The 20071-nt window shown below is 36.1% G+C and overlaps 1 protein-coding gene across 10 annotated transcripts in view; it reads left to right on the top strand.

The window, feature by feature from the left end:
• Window positions 1-20071, top strand: part of LOC148658161 (glutamate receptor 4) — an 85557-nt gene that overhangs the window by 41197 nt on the left and 24289 nt on the right. For all 10 annotated transcript variants that reach the window (XR_015940033.1, XM_088639204.1, XM_088639198.1 and 7 more), the window contains 6 exons: window positions 4123-4307; window positions 6094-6147; window positions 7180-7338; window positions 11944-12111; window positions 13022-13126; window positions 14882-14992. Coding sequence is in view for 9 of the 10 variants with exons in the window: in XM_088639204.1 (XP_088495330.1) it covers window positions 4123-4307; window positions 6094-6147; window positions 7180-7338; window positions 11944-12111; window positions 13022-13126; window positions 14882-14992 (782 nt within the window). In the remaining variant the exon portion in view is untranslated. The remainder of the gene's footprint in view (window positions 1-4122; window positions 4308-6093; window positions 6148-7179; window positions 7339-11943; window positions 12112-13021; window positions 13127-14881; window positions 14993-20071) is intronic.

Genomic DNA, 20071 nt, shown 5'->3' with positions numbered 1-20071 from the left:
CATTCAACTTTATTGTCATTAAACTTACATAGTATAATGGTGCATAGTATAATGAAAAGTGTTTCTCATTAGTCACTCAGGTGCAGTATATAAATAGGACAGAAGATAAGACAATAGACAGTAACACAATAGCAATAACAGTAACATGTAATAACATAACATAAATAACATGTAATCAAGTAATCAAAACTGTGCAAAATTCCGCAACAGAGAAAATATAACAGGACAAGAACAGTGCAAGGTAATTCTTGGAACACTGCAAAAATAGTATGGTTAAAAATAGTATGGTTAATTAATATTAAATATTATTACGACCAGTACAGTTTTACTGGGCTATCGAGGGGACAGTACAATTTCGGCTTACATGTGTGTGTAGTGGTGTAGGAGTACAGTCATTGTGGGTACAGGAAGACGTTAGGAGAGATCATAATATGGTGGGAGGGATTAGTCTCTCAGTTGAGGTATAGAATGCAAAGCAACAGTGTGATCAGCATCATTCAGAGAGAAAACCAAAGAGAATGTGATTTCCCCACTTTATTTAATCCTGTGTGAAGTCCTTTCCAGCCATATGACTTCTCCTCTTAGCTTTTGGGCTGTCATTGCAGTGCTGCAGGAGGTCTGTGATGTCAGCCTGAATGAACAGTCCACACAAAGCCTTATTTACCTGGAGGCAGGAATGCTGCAGGCTGGATACAGAAGGACCTGTTGGATAACCTCAAGTCATATTATGAAGATCACTTTTAAAAAACATACAGTATTTGCCTTGCACGTTTATCATAAATCTAATGTGCAACATTGGATAAATCCAGATCATTGTGAAAGTGAGAAAAACACACAATTTATTCCTACAGAAATAAGCATTATATGGAGGGCAATTCGGATTATAGATGAGTACAAGTACAAGATAGGTATGTACTGTAGAAAGACATTGGAGCAGTGGTGTACAATCTCATGAACTGACATAAACTTGTAGTTTTTCATTGTATTCCAGGTGGCTTCCAAAGCTGAATAATTTGTTTTGCCTGATTTTCCTTAAACTTTGGGCAGATTGCCACTCTAAATAATTGATTCTGGAGTGGGCAGTTTACTCAGAGGGAAAAGAAGGAAGAATTATTTTATTTACAGTACTGTGTTTGCAACCAAAACCTTTTTTACATGTCAGAATTCTTGATGTTGCGGGAAATACAAGATATTCTGAGGAATAATCTGCGTAAATAAGTCACAACTACACGTCTGTCTTCCTGAACAGTTCAGTGTCATATTTGGTAAGTTTCTCATTGCTTCCAAAACAAAGTACTGTAGGGCAAAGAAACTAAAATTCTAAAACTACTGTAAATTCCTCTTTTTGTAGAGAAAATGACAGTGCCAACACAATGCTTCCCAAGGCAAAAAAGGAGAGAAATATGGACCAGAATACTAACATTTCCTATGCCTTTGCAGTTTTTAGAATTCCTAGCTTTTTAATCATCAAAAGAACACTTGATCTGGAGGATAGTATTTGATATTTTTCGACTTTTCATTTATTATTCGTTTGTGTTCTTAAATTAGACAAATCCCCGTATGCAAGTCCATGTGAATGGAGGACAGCATTCGCCAAATGTACGTGGCAATCATAAAGTGCAGTTTAGAGGGCCATCTGTTATATTTGGCTAGAAATGTAAATGGTTTAAAATGCCTAAATATATTTGACAACAATCACTGAAATACACCACAAGCACTGAGTAAAGACTATGGGATTAAGAAATGTTTGTCACCCCCTAAAACAAATGAATTTGAATGAGGATAAAATAATTCTTTGAAAATGAGGTGGAGAAAGAACTGGCATGGCTAATGGCCAGAGGTTCTAATTTTATAAATGGTGTTAATGTCAGCAACTAAAACGTTGCACATTGTTCTAGAAATGATGATCAGCATGTCTGTTTTTCAGTTAAAAGTGTTTATCTTGGGAAAAGTCTATTTGTGCTTGCTGTGTTAGTCCTTGAGCGGCATTCACCCAGAAATGAAGTGCGTCTACAGGTCTTGCACAATAATGAGACTGTGATAATAAGAACACCTAATCTAATTTTCTTCCAAAAGACATTTTGTATTTTATTAATATAACATCATGAGTCGTCATTAGAAGAATGCACTAATATACTTTGAGGTCAACCGTAATAATGGACAAGGACACAATTTCTTGCTGATTGTCACCATTTGAGAAAAAAGAAACATTCTTGTGCTGTAGGGGATTTCATGCTGGAAGATAAGAGCATACTGTAGCAGCTGATGTACTATATGAAATTTTCAAATGTGCTGTATATTTGACATTCCATTGTTGGGCATAATACCTTAAACATTAATCAGTTAGATATTATAACTTAATATCAACAGCTGAATTAATCACATTAGTAAGAGAAAACTGATCATCATTCTCAATTGGCCTACAGTATATACAGACTATATTGATGAGTGATGACTATATTTCTATTAGATATACCTAGACATAGTTAATGTCTTAATGATGTTAAGGCAATCTAGGTTTACCCAAAACGGAAAGCATTCTTGACAAAGCAGTTCATTTAAAGTCTGCAAGCTCAGACTCATTAAATCTCTCTAGACTGCCCTTTCCCTCCACCTCTATTTGACTCTCAAAAAGATAAACATAAATTCAATTCCCCTCAATCACTTTAGAGATACATCAATGTGAATGCATCTATAACAAGAATATTAAGTACATAACCACAGTTTGAACCAGACAAATCATGTCGACTGCTGGAGACAGCTCTCTGTTGCAACCAACTGGGAGCATACCAAGTGTGTGCACAGCATGAGGGTATTTGTGTACAGGGTATATACATAGAATGATGTAGGCTGATCTATAGATGGATAGAGATACAGTAAGATAGTAATGGAAAGAGAGACAGATTTGCAAGAACCAAAAGACAGGTGATGATAAATTACAGCAGTGGCAGAACAATCTGTGTGAACAGAAGTATGAAATACTCTCAACATCTGTCAGTTTTAGATTGCTAGAACCAACAACAGCAGGAAGCATATTGCATTGGGAGGGTGCTTCATCTACTAGCCTGGTATGTACAGTAAAACATGGTTCTAATATTGTTTTAAAGTTTAAATCAAATCTAAACAGCTTTTGAGAAATAATATTTTATTTTCCATACCTTTACCTTTATTGCCAATAATTTATAAATATATTTTGAACCTTTAAATTGTTTAGGATCAAAAGTTTTTCTCATCTCAAAAACACAAAAACATATTTGATATAAACATTGACAGCTTTATTAATGCTGATCTTGCTTCAAAGTGCTGCATTGTGGTTCTCTTCTGTGATGCCCGTTACATCAGCCTTCCAAACAACATAGAAAAGCATTTTAAAGAAAATGCAACACTGGCTTCGTGCTTTTATTTGCATATGTTGTGGACTGTAGATATAAAATAAAGTCAGTTTTGACAAAGTGGTTTCAGTGTACTTTGATAAGATCATCCAAGTTATAGTTAAGTCCTTTGTTTTCACCTGACACACAAAAAAGTTCCTTTTTGATTAAGAGTGGCAACGTGTTTGAATGTATAGCAGTTTACAAAAGATTATACTTCTTTTCTGCAGCCCTGTCTATGTTGGATTTTTGAGTGATTCTCTTTTATGTCCTGTGGCTTAGTTCCTGGCTGGATTGTGAAAATATGCATGCTCCAAGCACCCCTCAGGCAACTAGATATTAAAGAGCTCAGCTGAAACACTCATGGGCAAAAAGCACCTGTCTGCAACAAACTTAACATAAATGGACACTTGGCTTTACATTTATTTTTATTAAAGCTGAAAGGTTATGCTGTCTCAACATTAGCTTTTGGGTTTTATCATATACTCCATCACAGCAATAGTATACAATAATAATTAATATTTTATTATTCAGTAGGTCAGGAAATAAACAGGGTTCACTTACTGTTCATCTGAATGTCATTATAAATGGAGGATCTCAATGACAAAGATGGATAGATGAGAGCATGTTATGGGGAAAACTATGAAATTAACAAAAGGGCATGATTTGGTATCCCTACACAGACATAATGTCAACATTTTGGTATAACAAGGGTACTCATAATTTGTGTTATTTATTTATTTTTTGTCAGGATACTCCATACTTCAAGCAATTATGGAAAAGGCAGGTCAAAATGGCTGGCAAGTCAGTGCCATCTGTGTGGAGAATTTTAATGATGCCAGTTACCGGCGGCTTTTAGAAGATCTTGATCGCAGGCAAGAAAAGAAATTTGTGATCGACTGTGAAGCCGAGAGACTTCAGAACATTTTAGAACAGGTAACCTAATTATTTTTCAATTACTTAATTTTTTTTGGTAGAGGTCAAAAAAGCTTGTACTATCATATTCTACACAAAAAAATAGTCTTTGCTGAGATATATACTGTATACTGTATAATGAAGGTTTAATTCTTTCATCAACCTACTTGATAAAAGAACTCAATCTAAAAATCTTGATGCTTCTTCAAAATAAATTGCACTTTGGGGCTGACGTCTGAGTCATCTGGGAGAGATCATTGAAAAACCTTCAGAACCATGCTTTAAGAGTTTTCACTTCTACTAAATCCCAGTTCAGCTTTTTAAACACATCTTGAGTCAAGTGCCATGATGTGACTGCACGCATTTCAGATCATTTCATCCTTAAGCTTAAAGTCCTCACATTGCATTGTCAGAAACGAACAGGAGTCAAAAAAAAATAACGCAAAGGTCTTTTTTAACTTTGAAGGTTTTTTCCCTTATCCACTGATGTGTGCTGAATGCCAGACTCAAGTCTCTCTCTACTTCACTGCCTGGAGCATCTTAAACTAGAAATGCTTAATATCTACAGCCCATGCAGTGGGGAGTCCTTCATGTTTAAGCAGCATGGCTCTGACTAAACTCCTTATTAGAAAATAGATCAGAGCAGACTAAACTTGTGCCCGCTGTCTAAAGTTATCTGCCTTTTTGTCTGGATTTATTGTACCATAGCTGTGGAGTGTCACCAAGGAAGAAACCAATCAACCAGGTCAAGGCATCAAACATTTCCAGTCAGAATGGTAACAGCAGAGGTCCAGAAAAAAAGGATCTTTCATTCACCTGCCTCACTGCTTTCATTTATTTTCATTTGTTTGGTATGCTGGTGTTTCACAGTGTTAAGTAATGGGGATGCCAGAGAATATTCCGACAGTAAAGGTTCACAGCCTTGCTTGGACCTTATTGTGCCGGCAATTGTGGTTCATAATCTGGCCTTATGATTCTGCAGTGGGAACTCACCAAGTGGTGTCCCTTAGCCAGCTGGGGGAGAATTGGCTGGCCAGGGTATCATCATCAGCAACAACCAGTTTGTTGGCCGGACACTTGTGACATGGCGTGAAAGCTCTGTCTGTCTTCCATCTGTCATTGATGTTTTGGATTTGAGAGCAAAAGTTTCCAAGTTCAAGTCTGTGCCTTCAGCCCTACCAGACAAATAAAGGGGCTGTAGCATCAGGCTATATCATTACCAGCAGACAGTTTCTAATTGGAGGATATCAGAAGAAAACCTAATTGTCACATCTAAAAATAAAATGAAAAAGATGAAAAGAAATCTTTCGGATCTTTTGGGCAGTGAAAACCCTATGACATAGTTGTGTTTTTTGTCCCCAGTCACATACGTTGAGCCAGAAAGTAAGTCATTTGTGGAACTTATTTTTTGTTCTTTGGCAATCAGACTGTATAATTACCAATTTGGTTAAAAAAATCAAATGAGGATCACAGAAAGCATGAGAAAACAACGAGAACCAAGGCAGAAAATATCTCCTTCTGCAGTTTTGTACCTTTAATGACAGTAATTATTATCTCTAGTGGTCATAAAGTAATCTCTGTCAAAAGTTTTGCTTCTGTCATTTTTTTCAGGCAATGGATGGGTAAGTTTGCCTGTTTGCACTTGATTACTGTATATTAATTCATTGTAAGGCACAGCTTCCAATTAATTTGATGTAAGAAAACTTGACAGAGTCACATCCCCCCTGTTCGCAAGTATTATTCTAATTTATTTACTGACAGCTGTGAGAAGCGATAAAGCATGGTAGTAATTCTCCCCTTTTTTCAGATTGTTAGTGTTGGAAAACATGTCAAAGGCTACCACTACATCATGGCAAACCTGGTAAGGGAAGTTTTATTTTACCTCTTCTTTTAATGAAAGGCTTACTGTGGTAGAAATGAAATTAGTGCTCAATGTGATTGGATTGCAAGCACAGGTGTTTAAAGACCAGGTGAGTAAATAAGAGTTTGATGGGCTACATTACTTTTGTTGACAAAGTCTGGCACAGGCCCTTAAGGGAAAGAGAATTTGTTTTGCCCGATTAATTTCATTGAATTATGGCATGAAACTCCTTTTCAAAACGCACGTACACTATTGGAGAAACAAACTATGATTATTAGACTCCTTCATATTAGTAAGGCAATTGAAAGAGACACATTGTTGATTGTTGATTGTTTAAAGAGACACTGTTGATTGTACATTGTTGATCTGTGATTGAAACAACAACACGTTTCATGTCATAATGAGCTTATCTGTGTAAAGCAACATCTGGACATTGTGTCTGCCATATATTCAGTGAATTTAATAGATTATTGCCATACCACGCTGCTTATATTTATATTCCATGTCTTTATTTTGGTTAATACCATTTCAGATTTTGTAATACTGTTATATGTATTGTTTAATCAAGTGGCTAGGATTGGGTTTAAGTATTGTTTATAAAGGAATTAAAAAATGTGGACCATTTACGGTTGTGTTAGTCTCTCTATTAAAAACCACTACAATGCCTGTCTATGTCACTTTGTGCCACATGATAAAGCATTTTGACAAGGTGTTTGCTGTGAAAAGGTTCTGTGTGAAATACAACATTGGCTCAAAGACTAAACTAAATTATGAACTATTTAAATAACATGCAACATAACCCATATTTATGCCTATCTAATAACTATGTCATGTTGCAGTTAAGGATTACTGTGGTGTACTAAGCTATAAGCACAGTAAAGTGTAGTGCAGCAGAGTAAATTAAGTCTGCATAAGTTGATAAAAGACTGGTTGACTTTCATAAGGGCTTGGCCGTGGCAGACTGTTCTGAGGTGTAGAGACCCAGGAGCTCAATATCTTCGCTTGTTGAAGTGCGGCTACTCTGTCTTGCAGGGGTTTAAGGATATCTCCCTGGAGAGGTTCATGCACGGTGGGGCAAATGTAACAGGGTTCCAGCTTGTGGATTTTAACACCCCCATGGTGATTAAACTCATGCAGCGCTGGAACAAGCTGGACCAGAGAGAGTACCCAGGGTCAGAGAGCCCCCCAAAGGTAGGGTGAAAGCAATAAGCTTCTAAATACCTCAGTAACCACTACTGTCTTGTTGGTATTCACACTGACTGCCAGGGTTTTGAACACCACTTGAGAAGCCTGACTTTCATCTATATAGCAACAATATGGATTTCCTAAGAGGTCTCCCATCTCGGTACTAGCCAGGCCCCATCTAGCTTAGATATTGTTTTCATGGGATTAGGTTAGGAGGTAGTTATACTGCTGTCAATGACCCTTGTCAAACCTCCTTGCAGACAGCTTTTTTTTGTTATACCGGTTCACACAATGTATAGATCCAAAGAGAGACAACCACCGAAAAATCCAAATTGGAAATGTTTGCACAGCACCTCTTTCCCATTTGTTTGCTTTCATTATGAGAGTTGTTTTTTTTTTCTTCTGAGGTATTGTGTGGAGGGCTTCTCTATGGTTAGTCAAATGTCTTAAAGCTGATCGTACAACGATGCTCGAGAGTTCAGTGGGTTAAGAACCTCTTGTGCCCTCAAAAGATTAGGATCATGAATCACTGCTTTCTTTTATTCAGTGCAATGAATTCAGTTCTTGCTGTACCCACACCATGGGAAAGGAAATCAGACATCCTTGTTTGTGTTCCAGTTTAACGCAGTGTCCTTCACTCATTACAGTAATCATTCTGACAGGGTGACCCAATTTATTTTCAGAGATGCTTATTAAAACTGTCACCAGAAAATAACAAATTTATTTAAAGGCCTTAATACTTGTCAATCATATAAATGTGTACAGTGCATATGCAAACATTCATATAGATTATGTGTTCATATTTTTGATTGTTTTATATATCAGTTTTAAAAAATATATAAAATATAATTAATGTAAACAACATAATTCAAAGTAGGATTTGTATTTTCATTGATGTTTTTTTATTACAATTAATGTATTCTTTATTCCTGTACTGTAAATGTATTACTCTTTCTAAATTTGCCTTTAGATGACGTACCAGCCCACTAAGCATACTGTTTTTCCCCCTTTTTTGGTTTTCACTTTTGAGAAACTCTGCATTCCTGTTCAAAGTCACTGATATTCCAGAGTCAGAGAATACGTTATTACCTCTAACATCCCCTGTGGTAGACTTTCATAAGAGCCTGGCCATGTGCAGAATAATGTGTTGGTAACCTTTTGGACTGTGATGCACCTGAAGAACCCAGGGATTAACCAAGTCTGTGCTAAAACAGCTTCAGGCGTTAAGAGTGAATGACAATTTGCTGTATAGTAGCCCCTTCTGCAAATTCTGACTGCAGAAGGGCGAGCCAAGGTTAAAAGATCCCAGCAGACTAATTTGTGCAGAGAGGAGGCCATTAAGGAAGGAGAAAAGAGCTTTGAAATTATAAGCTTTATTAGTGTTGATGAGTTTGCACGGATCAACAGGTGTGCACATACCATCTAGACTGGCTTCTTGTACTCACCATAAACTGAGCAGAGAGGCTCCTGTCATGGATTCCTGACATTTCTGTAAGAAAATGAAACTAATGGCTTAGTCATGCACAAAAGTGTCACACACATATAAAATGGCACTGTTGCATGCAAATATACAGTATATATTATTAGACTGTATTTTTTCTCCTCTGGGCACAGAAACTTCTTCAAACATAGAGAGGTTTGCCATCTGGTACTCATGTACGTACAAGAAACTTGAAGGATTGCAGAGAGGTTTATTTTCAATTAATATACTTTTCATGTCATTGGATACGAGAGAGGAAGCTAAATGTAAATTAATAATGGTGAGAGAGCTACTTCCAAGTATGAGAATACTCATGGCAATACCAAGAAAGCTTATGGAATGGAGACACATTTTTAAAAATAAACTCTTAATCAAAAACTGTCATGAGCAGTCTTTGTTAATGGATGTTATATTAAGCAATACTTGCTGTGGGTTACTAATTTTATTTTTTAATATTTTTTTTTGAGAAAATATTTAGTATGTAGTATACCACGTTGGTCCATTTGAAATAGAATACTGGTGCTTATTTTTAACCGCATAATATTTTCTTTGTCAGAGAGACATCTCAGAGACACAGTGGAAATGAGTCATGCCTTATTTTGTCATTTCCAACTTTTTTTAGTAAATGGCCAGACAGCAGGCCAAGTGTTATTGTGTTTTTTTCAAAGGGTTATTAAACAGTATCCTTTGGAAATATTTATCCCACTGATTAGTTTAATCAGAAGACAATGTTTGGCATGCATGTTATCTGTTCGGTGCTAGTTGGAGGCCTTTCAGAATGGCATCAGGACAGAAAGTCACCATCAGGGTCTGTTTAACTTACAAGGAATCAAAGAGAGTTAAGCAAAACATTGATAACAATACGAATTTCTCTGGGTAACAAAACAAATGGTTTCCTAGAACTATGGATCTAGGTGTTTGTCTCCGTTGTTGTTGTCTTAAATATAATTTTTCTAGCCTTACCTTGCATGGATCTTGTAAAATAGTAGGATTTGTATTTTTATCGATGATTGTTTTTTTACATGAATGCATTCTTTATAGACGTAAATGCATTACTCTTTCTGAATTTGCCTTAAGATGATGTACCAACCTTATTTTATATTTTGTTTTTCTTCTTTGCTGCGGATACCCTGTTGATGTGTCTATCCTTTGCTGAACTCAATGAGGAAGAGATGATAATAGCATCCTACCATCCATTTTCTAACCGCATTATCCAATACAATACAGGGTCACGGGGGAAGCCGTAGACAAACAGGCACAGACAGACACAAACACGTACACACTCAAGCCAATTAACCTGCCGTGTGTTTACACTGTGGGAGGACACCGGAGCATTCGAAGGAAACGCACATACATATGAGGAGAATGTACAAACCCCAAGCAACCTTTATCAAATTTCAAAATGGCAATACCCAAGAGATTCACTTACTGTGTTTTGTATGCGTGTGCTCAGGAATGTGAGACAAGTCTCATTAGCCCACAACAAATGTTACCTGAGTATTGCTCTGTGTGTGATAGTGGTGGGAAATGGCTGACAGGACCCTTGTGTTAAAATACAGTAGCAATATGCTCAAGGATTAGCCTGTTCACACAGGGTGGTCATTATTTAATACAGAGATATTTTAAATGTCACGTGTAATTTGTTAAATTTATGTAGTGGAATAATACATGAGATGCCTTGGCCCTAAATCGGTATCAGGATTTTCTTCTCATTAATCTCCTTGAAGTGGTCCTTCTGTGATCCTTCAGTGCTTTTATGGGATTGTGTTATAGGAGAGATATGCCAGAACTAAAAGAGAAAGCCTATGCTTTTCACAAAAAGTAGACCTACTACACTTGTCAGAACTCAATGCATTGAGAAACCTAAAGTAAGGGATGAATGAGCCTTCTATAAACTTCTGAATGATTTCTTTGATGAATTAGCAATAGCTTATTAAACAACATTTAACAAAGTAAATGTGACCCTATATTTCAATAATGGCTCTTCATCAGTTTTCTCTCTTATGTCAGATTGCTTATTATACAATTCCCTTTAAAACTACTGCACTCCATTCTTCTTATTGCTGAGATGAAACTTGCTTGAATTTTAAAATGTCAATTACACAATCAAATCAGATCATTATGGACTGATTTCGACAACAAATAATGAACCCAAAATAAACATTAAGCCCTAAGCAGCATATGCAGTATATGCTGCAGTTGGTACCAAAACCCCGTTAATTCTGTGACTGTAAAGCTTGGGTCAACATTCCTGGTCCTTGAGGAAATTTGTGTGCCAGCTTTCCAGGCTTCCGTAAAGTTGTAGCACCTAAAGCCCTGGGGAAAACTGTTAAATTGATCCAGTTATGCCATAGATTAGCTGATATTGTCATGGTCGTCATCCCTCCTCTAAAGGGCGCCCCTACCTTTTACTGTATTGTTCATAGTCTAGTAGTTTCACCTGTCTCTCATCCCCTTTGTCTTATTTAAGCCCGGCGTCTCCGCAGTTCTGGGCTCAGCTTTGGAAGACAGACACCCAAAAGCCCACCTATCCCTTTAGGACTTAGGAGTAGCCCGAGGGCATAGGCTTTATCGTGGCGTCCTGACCTCTGAGTCCGGGGCTCGGAGCACCTTGCCCCATCATGGTTTTAACCTTCCGTTTTCCTAGTTCCCCGTTTCCTGTTTTTTATTGTTTTCGTCTCGGATGGACCTCCCAGCATTGGACATTGGACTGTGCTCTAACAACCCCTTTGGACTTTATTGGATTTGTCGCCTTGGCCTTTCTCTGTGCGTGGGATCACCACTTTCACCACCCCCTGTCTGTCGACTCGATCTAACCTTGCTGTGTCTTCCCTGATGTGCTTCTCCAGACACTTCTGGATTATACCGGCACGCATAGGGTCTTCAACAACACACTCCACGGAAGTGGGATTCGGCTTCTGTGACAGATATTGCTTATTAACTGCCAGGTCATGATGATGACCTATAGAAACACTGTCCTTCTGGGACTAAGATTGGGGGCACCTTCTTTAAAACGTCTTCAATTTAAATGAGCTCTTTATCATGTCACATAGTCTATCTTCCCTGTAATTTAATACACTGTATTATTAGATTGATTGTATAAAGCCAGGACTTTAATTTTCTATTGCCAGTACACATCTGCTTTGACATACGATGGAGTGCTTGTGATGGCAGAAGCATTTCGCAACCTTCGGAGACAGAAGATTGACATCTCCAGGAGAGGGAATGCAGGAGATTGTCTTGCAAACCCGGCAGCTCCCTGGAATCAGGGGATTGACATGGAGAGAACACTGAAGCAGGTAGGAGGTCCCAGCATTTTCAGGTTTGATGTACAGTATCATAGGCTGGAGACCCTTTCAATGAATACAATATGTACTGTAGGTGGTCCATGTCCGAGTCTTAACAGAAGGGTTTGCCGCCAGTGCAACACCTGAAGGGATGACATTGCCGCTAGTAAGAGTGCCCGATTCACTACATTTTCCAGCTCTTCACAGCATTATTCAGTGTGCAACTTTGAGAAATGTGAATCTGCAGTCCCGGGCAGTATGCAAAACGTGTTTCACACTTGTTGTATGTATTTTCTCTTTTTTTTTTTATTTCCGTCTGCATTGAGACTTGAACACATAAAGTAGCAATACCGGATGTCACCGTTTCTTTCTCCTTTGCCCTGATAAAACAGCAGAAATGAAAATGTTCACAAACCCAGACAATTTAGATTATGTGCAAGGTCATCTTTCTCTCGTGAGTCCCTTGTTGATGGTAATTTGACAGGCGAGATCCTGGGGCACAGGTCTAACCACCCTGCTAGGAATTTAAAATTAATGTGTGTTAACTTCTGTATGATTACAAGGGAAAGGTACACTGCTCTCCTTCAAAAATTAAGTTGGTTAAATCCATCGAAACTCGCATATATTTTAGAAATTTTAAAGTTTTAGTTTAAAATCAAAATAGAATTCTGTGCTCCTGTATGTCTTACGACCAATCATTAACAGCAGAAGCCCGTGTCTTACAAATTGTCCTTCTGCTATCATTCGGTCCTGATCACCCTGTCTGTAATATATTGCTTAATTAATGTTGGTTGTTGTCATTTTCTTTTTATCATCTTACTTCCAGTTTTGGTACTGAAGGGGATGAAGAAACACATTCATATTAACTTTGAAAGTACAGCAAATAGTGTCCCTAATGTTTTATACTGATTTTGTTTTTAAGGTTCGTATCCAAGGTTTAACGGGAAATGTTCAGTTTGACCACTATGGACGGAGAGTTAACTACACTATGGATGTATTTGAGTTGAAAAGTAATGGACCTCGAAGGGTATGATCATAACAATTTTTTACAGTTTTTCACTTAGTCATTTCTACTTTATAATTATTTTGGACAAAACTTTTTGACCCATTGTGTTCTTTCTTTTATGTGTACTTTCTAGCTTTTGTCCTTAGAATGAGAAAGCTTGGCTCCAATGCACTTTTCTGTTTAGACAATCATACTGTATTTATTTTGTATTACAGATGTGGAATTAATACATTTTTGGAAGCAGAAGATTTTATGGGGCTTATAAAAAATGTCATTTAGGCTTACGAGGAAGGCTTGTCCAATTAGTCATCAACAAAAACTCTGATTTTAATACATAATTTCAAATGGAATTCTAACTTGTTTTTAATGCTTTTTATATAAAGCTTACACTGAGCGTGGATGAGTAACGTTACTTTCATGTGAATTTTTAATGATGTTTTCCAAGAAGCTAATAAGTTTCTCCAAATCATTTTCCATTGCAAAGCTGCGAATCATAATTTCTGCAGACTGCAGATTTTCTTTGATCCAGAAAATTGTTTCCATGGTTACCAAGAGCATTTCTTTAGCTTCTGCAGTTTTAGATCTTGAGTGTGGTTTCAAATCTGTGCTTAGATATTGCTTTAAATAACAATAGCAGCTGCACATTTAAATTAATAGTATTTATACTGGCTAAATAGAGGAAATGGAGAGGAATTCAACAGATGTTAAACGCCAAATGTTATTATGGTCTTTTTCTCTGTTGAATATTGTAAAAACAAACCTTTCAATTTCAAAACTGGAAATGAATCACAAAATAAATTAATCCACTTTTCTCATTGTTTTTTTAAGTCAGTGATAAAAGTATAAAGTATTTTCCCTTCCCACTTAAATATGAGTCTCAAGAAAAGTATTGATAATTCTTATACTGTTGGCAACATTGTATGTTATAAAATAGTGTGGTATAATTAATAAGATGATAGAATACAATGCAAACCAGTGTTGTCTGATAGGAAGTAAAAATGCTGATGACTGTTAAAGCACAGATGAAATTTAATACAGTAAGTTTCATCTGTTTAATATTGGTTGTCAGTCTGTACTGTGCACTCCCTAGTAACCAAATAGGAAGGACAAGCTGCACAGGAAGTAGAGTAGTACAGGCAAGGAAGGGAAGCCCACATTAGTCAGCTAGGAAAATCTGCCTGTTTTGCTCTCATGCTGAGCTGTTAGCAGGAACCCAGTTCAAGACAGAGGTTTTTTCCCCCAACATATGAATTGTTGGCTGCTACAAAAAAATGTGCTTTCAGTTATTGTGCATCCTTTCCTTTCTAGTGTATCATGCCTCAGAAGATGATATCACTGCCTCAGTTTTGTCTTTTGTGTTGGCAAAGTAGTATACTGTACACATTATGTTTTTCTAGTCCAAGTATATCTGTTGTGCATCAAATTGACTGAACTAGTTTAGTATTATCTGTTACTTTTTTCTACTTTCTTATGGTTTCCTAGAAATGTGTTTAGCTCTTTTCCTTAAAACTTCAGCTGCACTTTAGTTGTACAGTATGTACAGTATTACAGTATACGTAAGAAAAGGGATATTGCTGTGTACAGTATATGTAAAAGGTTATTTCCAAGTACATGGGAATATTATGTAGAATACTGTTTGAAAGTGAATTGACATTCCGCAGTATTATCACTGAAGCATACATAAAAAGGAAGGTACAGTTGCTTCTCATATCCAAAATATAAAAATAAAACAGCCTTGAGAGTTTAGTAACTCTGTGACTGTGTTGTGATTTACAGATTGGTTACTGGAATGACAATGACAAACTGGTTTTGATCCAGAATGAAATCTTGCTCCCCAATGAGACTGCTGCCATGGAGAACAGAACCGTTGTTGTGACTACAATAATGGTAAGATCTTACACAGTCTCTACTATCTTTAAAACACAATTAGAATTTGGTTTTCTTTGTATACCCTAGTATATAAATGGGTTTAAGTTTATTTTGGCATCCTAATTTTTTTTGCCCCAAAAGAAAAAACAATGCAGAAGGAAAAAGGTCAATTGGTGTTTCTGATCTGTGACTTGTTACAGTAAAAATGTAGCTTCCAGACTCGCAACTGAGAATCTTAATTAGGTGATGGATACTTAAAATGGGATAAATCAAAGGCTGTTTTAACTTATCATGTAGACGTTCCAAGATGCTCACAAATGTTCACAAATGTTCATAGCATGTTATCTGTTGAACATTGCAAAAAATGTACCTTGGCAAATATGATTATCAATATTACCTTATATGAACATCTGTGCTACTAAGGTACAAGAAGAATGCTGTGCTCACTCTGTATCGTGAAGCATTTCTAAAATGGTATTTTTCATTTTATTTTTTAACTGAAAATAGTTTTTCTTAATGGAGATTCTTATGTGTGCATGGAATTCAAAATGTCCCATTTCCTTTTTTATACAAAAAAAAATAACAAGGTAATCGAGAATTATACTTCAGCAGCATCCTCCTCTTTTCAGCCTCTGATGAAGAATCCAATATTAAGAAATTGATCCAGAAAAGGACAGAGTAACCAAGATGCTGGAAAAGTTCCTTTCTAAAGGCTTTCAAGTATTTCAAGTATAATGGTTATTATACACCTCATTTTGTATGGACTGTTGCTGCTTTAAAGACGAACTGGACAATCCATCTCTTTTCCACAAACAAAGTGAGACATTTTACAAGAAGCCCTTCTAAGATTGATGTCTGTGATGAAGACTGGTGACACATCACACTTATAATTTAATCAAAAATATTTTTTCAGGATTCACCTTTGGTTTGGTTGTTTCCTGGACAAAACCTCAGACATAATTTGCTTGGACATTGAGTATGCAGTCTCCCCAGAACCATGCCGTATTTTTCAATCTTTGTACCCTGCCCTGTGGTGAATGGAAATGGTTCTACATTTGAAGTCACGTGTTTACCAGACAGGCTACACCATTGTGTTTCCATCACAAAGAGCAGTATGGTTATCTAAACTATACTTGTAAGCTTAGAAGTGCTATCATGAACTTACATTCAGACATTGGTTCTATTTTTGAGTGCCCATGCAATGCTGCATGAGGTAATTGCTGAAGCCTCTTTATGATTTCAAGTCAGTTAAAGATGTTATGTGTATGTGCTTACATCTCTTTCCACTCTCATGAGGTGGAATCACTTGTTGTTGACCTTTTTAAGCACTTATTTTGGTGAGCATAAAATATTTTGTTTGTTTTCTGGCAATGTTATGGGTGTAATGTAGATAACATCACCCGACTGTACTATAAATTGTGTACAGGGAACAGTTCATTGGTGGTTAACAGTATAGTGGTCCTCCATGAGATACAATCCAAAAGCAGTTACATGCGGTACAACTTTGCCCAAAGTCATTCTTTTAGCTCTACAGCTATAGCTCCTCAGTTTGAAGGTTTATTTTGTGTAGAACAGCCAAGTAAGGCTATTCTGTACCTTGTCTTTTATTTCATGTTCATACTGTGAAGAAATACCTGAAATACTGTAAGCTTGTGTTAAATATCAACCAATAGTATTGCATTGCCAAGGACAAGCTAGTGAATGCAGCTTCATCCAAATATAGCAAAATGCATTTGATTGACGGCCAAGATGTCATACAAATGAAATACCTTTTCATTCATGCTTGAGAAATATTCAGCATGTCATGAAGCCAGTGAAGAAATAAAATTGTTTTGTGCCATGTATCCTCTGTGCTGTATTTTTTAATAAAACTTACATAAGAGAATGTAGATGAACTTAAACAAATTGCTCTAAATACCATATGTTTTTCAAATCTTATGCAGTTCCTTTTGGGAAACAATTCCTATACTGATAATACAGAAACACCAAGTCTGTTCTTTTCGTTAAATTAAATTTGTTGCTTAAAACTTTGAGCCAGAACACATACAGTATGTTAAACAGTAAGGAGTTTGCACGTACATAGGATTACACATGTCCACCATTTCTGGATTTTCTGCATGGAAATACCACAGTATTTATTTTTATATAGGAAAGCTTCACAAGTCTTTTGCAAGAGGCTTTGTTAACATGCATATCTGCAGGAAAAAAGACACTGATAGATGTATAAAAATTCCAGAAAAGGACAAAATGTTTGCAATTGTGTCACAAGTAGAATAGCTAAAGTCTAGAAAATGCACGAGTAATAATAAAAAGTATAATTTTTAAATTATAAATAAAGTATTAACGCATAGATTGTTCAAATTTCATGGTGTAATTGGAGTAATTAGCTTGCCTTATTGCTGTGAGGAATGTCTGTTCTGGGTTTTTTAATCATTAAGACAAAGCCCTAGGATGCAGCAGTAATTATTATGGTCAATAACTCTGTATACTGAGGACGTTGAGCCATACTATTTACACATTCTCAAAATAACATTCTTCAGCGAGAATTACTGTACAGGATTTGTGTGTTAGGTGGAACTGGAACAATGCCTGGTAATTAACATTGATCATCTCAACTGCAAAGTCAAAAAAGTGCTGTTTCAGAAGATTCAGTACAGCAAAATGAAACTTTTTTTCATTCTGTTTACCAACAGATAAGCAATAAATCAAATATCAAGAATAATTATACATACCTAAACATATGCTCACAAACATATAGCCTGATATTACTCGGAACACTTCCTTAATCTCTAAATATACACCTCTTGCAATACCTGTCTTGCTATTGTGTCTATTTACAGATTAGAATTCTGTCTCCATTTTGCCATTCTTTAACTATTGAAATTGTCTCACACAGTTTTCTCAAACATTTTATGGTTTTCTTGCCACTTATATATTAAAAATCAGTGTTTACAAGCAGATGTACTGTATTAAAACATATCTGTATATGTACAGAAAATGGAACCGGTTGTGGTGTTTATTTCATTTTAATTTATTGTTTTTTTAAAAAGCGCTTATGACATGATTTTAAAGTCTTCTTTGAATGTTAAGTAATAGCGTCCAGTGATGTTTGACTGCTGCATTTACGCAAAGGAAGGGGGCAATCAGAAGTGCTGGTGAAACGTACTTCAGAATGTAAAAGGACAATTTTGTATGTATAAGACAATATCCTGTGCCATTTATGATCATACATCTCTGGCTTGCACCCTTGTTTCATGTTACGAATGTAAACCATTTGTTTCAGCAAATCCTGTTACTTTTGTGCTTTGCAGTATGTCCAGCACTTAACCTCCATCTGAGGAACTGTCACTCTTTCAAAGACGTTGATAGAATTCTACCATGGAGTGCTTGTGCCCAGTATTAAGCACAAATTCATCAATATGATATTTGAAGAAATGTAAATGTACAATATTTGACTAATTTCACAAATTCAATTGGCAGGACCAAAAAATAAGCTCTTATGTATAATAATGTAAATTTAGTATGCCATAATTACTGTATTTAGTATACGATATGGTTTTCGTTGAAGTATTACAGCTTTGACATTACAGTTTACCAACTTAATACTTCACTCTTTAATTTGAAGTATTCTGATGACCTTTCTATTTTTTTTGTGAAATAGCTTCTTTTTTTTTTCTCTGGGATATAAAAGCTTTGTAACCGGTAAAAAATCCTAAAATCCTTGGTAGCACTGACACCTGTATGCCATGGTAAAAAAAAAAACCCATTAGAATTTCATACTCCATAGCCACAACTTAGAAATAGTTAAGCTAGTCCAAGTACAGTAGTTCACTAAATTGTCCTACATATCGACCATGGTAAATGTCTGAAGCATCTGAAGAAAAACAATTTAAGGTGCTCTCTTATCCAAGATAAATAACCTGCAGTTGTTGGTTAATTAAGATCCACATTCCTTATTTCAGATGATTGTTAATTTATTTTATTTAGCATCTGTAATTATTTACAAAATGTAAGACTACAAGTGAACCTTTGTAGAACCTGCAAAGATCTTTTCCAAGGAGTGCCAAGATCTTTTTTTTAATGGTCAGGAGTAATTTTACATACGGAGATTTCTAGACATTTCTATTTTCTTACATCATTCATATTTTAATGCTTTTCTTTGCAAACGTGTCCAAATGATCACCTCCTGTCCCAGCTTTAACTTTATTCAATGTGTAAAATGTTTGTGTGGAAAGAGGGAAATGTGACACATTGTCTAATGTTACAGGCAGTATGATATGATCAGTGATCATGTCCTGGACATTGGTGCAAACCTTTATCATAAAATAGTGAAGTACTTCTTGCGTGTAAAGAAGTACCAATATTAGCAATATGTCACTGCCCTCTTTCTCTATTATTATTTTACCAGAGAGCACTTTTAAATGTTTTTATAAAATATTTCTATTATATTTAAGAAGGTTGTTACACAGATTGATCATTCTGAAAAATCAGGAAATGTCAGACTGTACAACTGAACAATATTTGAGCAGTCTAACATATGCTATGTCGGAAAAATTAAAGTGCAGTCAGATTTAACAAAATAATAATTTGATCATGAAAGCATTGAAGATACTAGATTCTAAGGAGGTTAAAACAGATTCAAGCAGAGAAATGCCTTTGTCATCTTTAAAGTAACTCATAATTGATTTTGTTTTATTCAGCTCAAAATGTGAAATATGATGTATTTTTTAGCTCTGCTTATTGAACATTAATTGAAGAGCCTCGAAGCAAATAAAACATTCATGCTGGTGTTCAGATATTCTGCACTCAATCAAGACCTGAGTGTTCAGTTTAATTTTTCTCACACCAAATCATTTTAACTAATTAATGTGACACTGGGAAAGGGCAGGAGAAAGCTGCTCACCCAATGGCAATGGGTCTCTGCATTGAGAATGGAACTCCTTCGAGACAAATCATTAAAGAACACTGTGCTAAGAATTTGGAAAGCTAGCAAGATGGCAAGCTTTGATGGCAGTTTTCCATTGGGAAACTATGATTTTATCACTAATAGCTAACAACGTTGTGTTGTTTGTATGATCCCACATAGAAAATATCCTT

This window comes from Lepisosteus platostomus, chromosome 7, assembly GCF_059453375.1.
Source record: "Lepisosteus platostomus isolate fLepPlt1 chromosome 7, fLepPlt1.hap1, whole genome shotgun sequence".
Lineage (NCBI taxonomy): Eukaryota > Metazoa > Chordata > Actinopteri > Semionotiformes > Lepisosteidae > Lepisosteus > Lepisosteus platostomus.
Note: the sequence above shows the minus strand (reverse complement) of the source record. Positions and strands in the feature narration are given on the sequence as shown.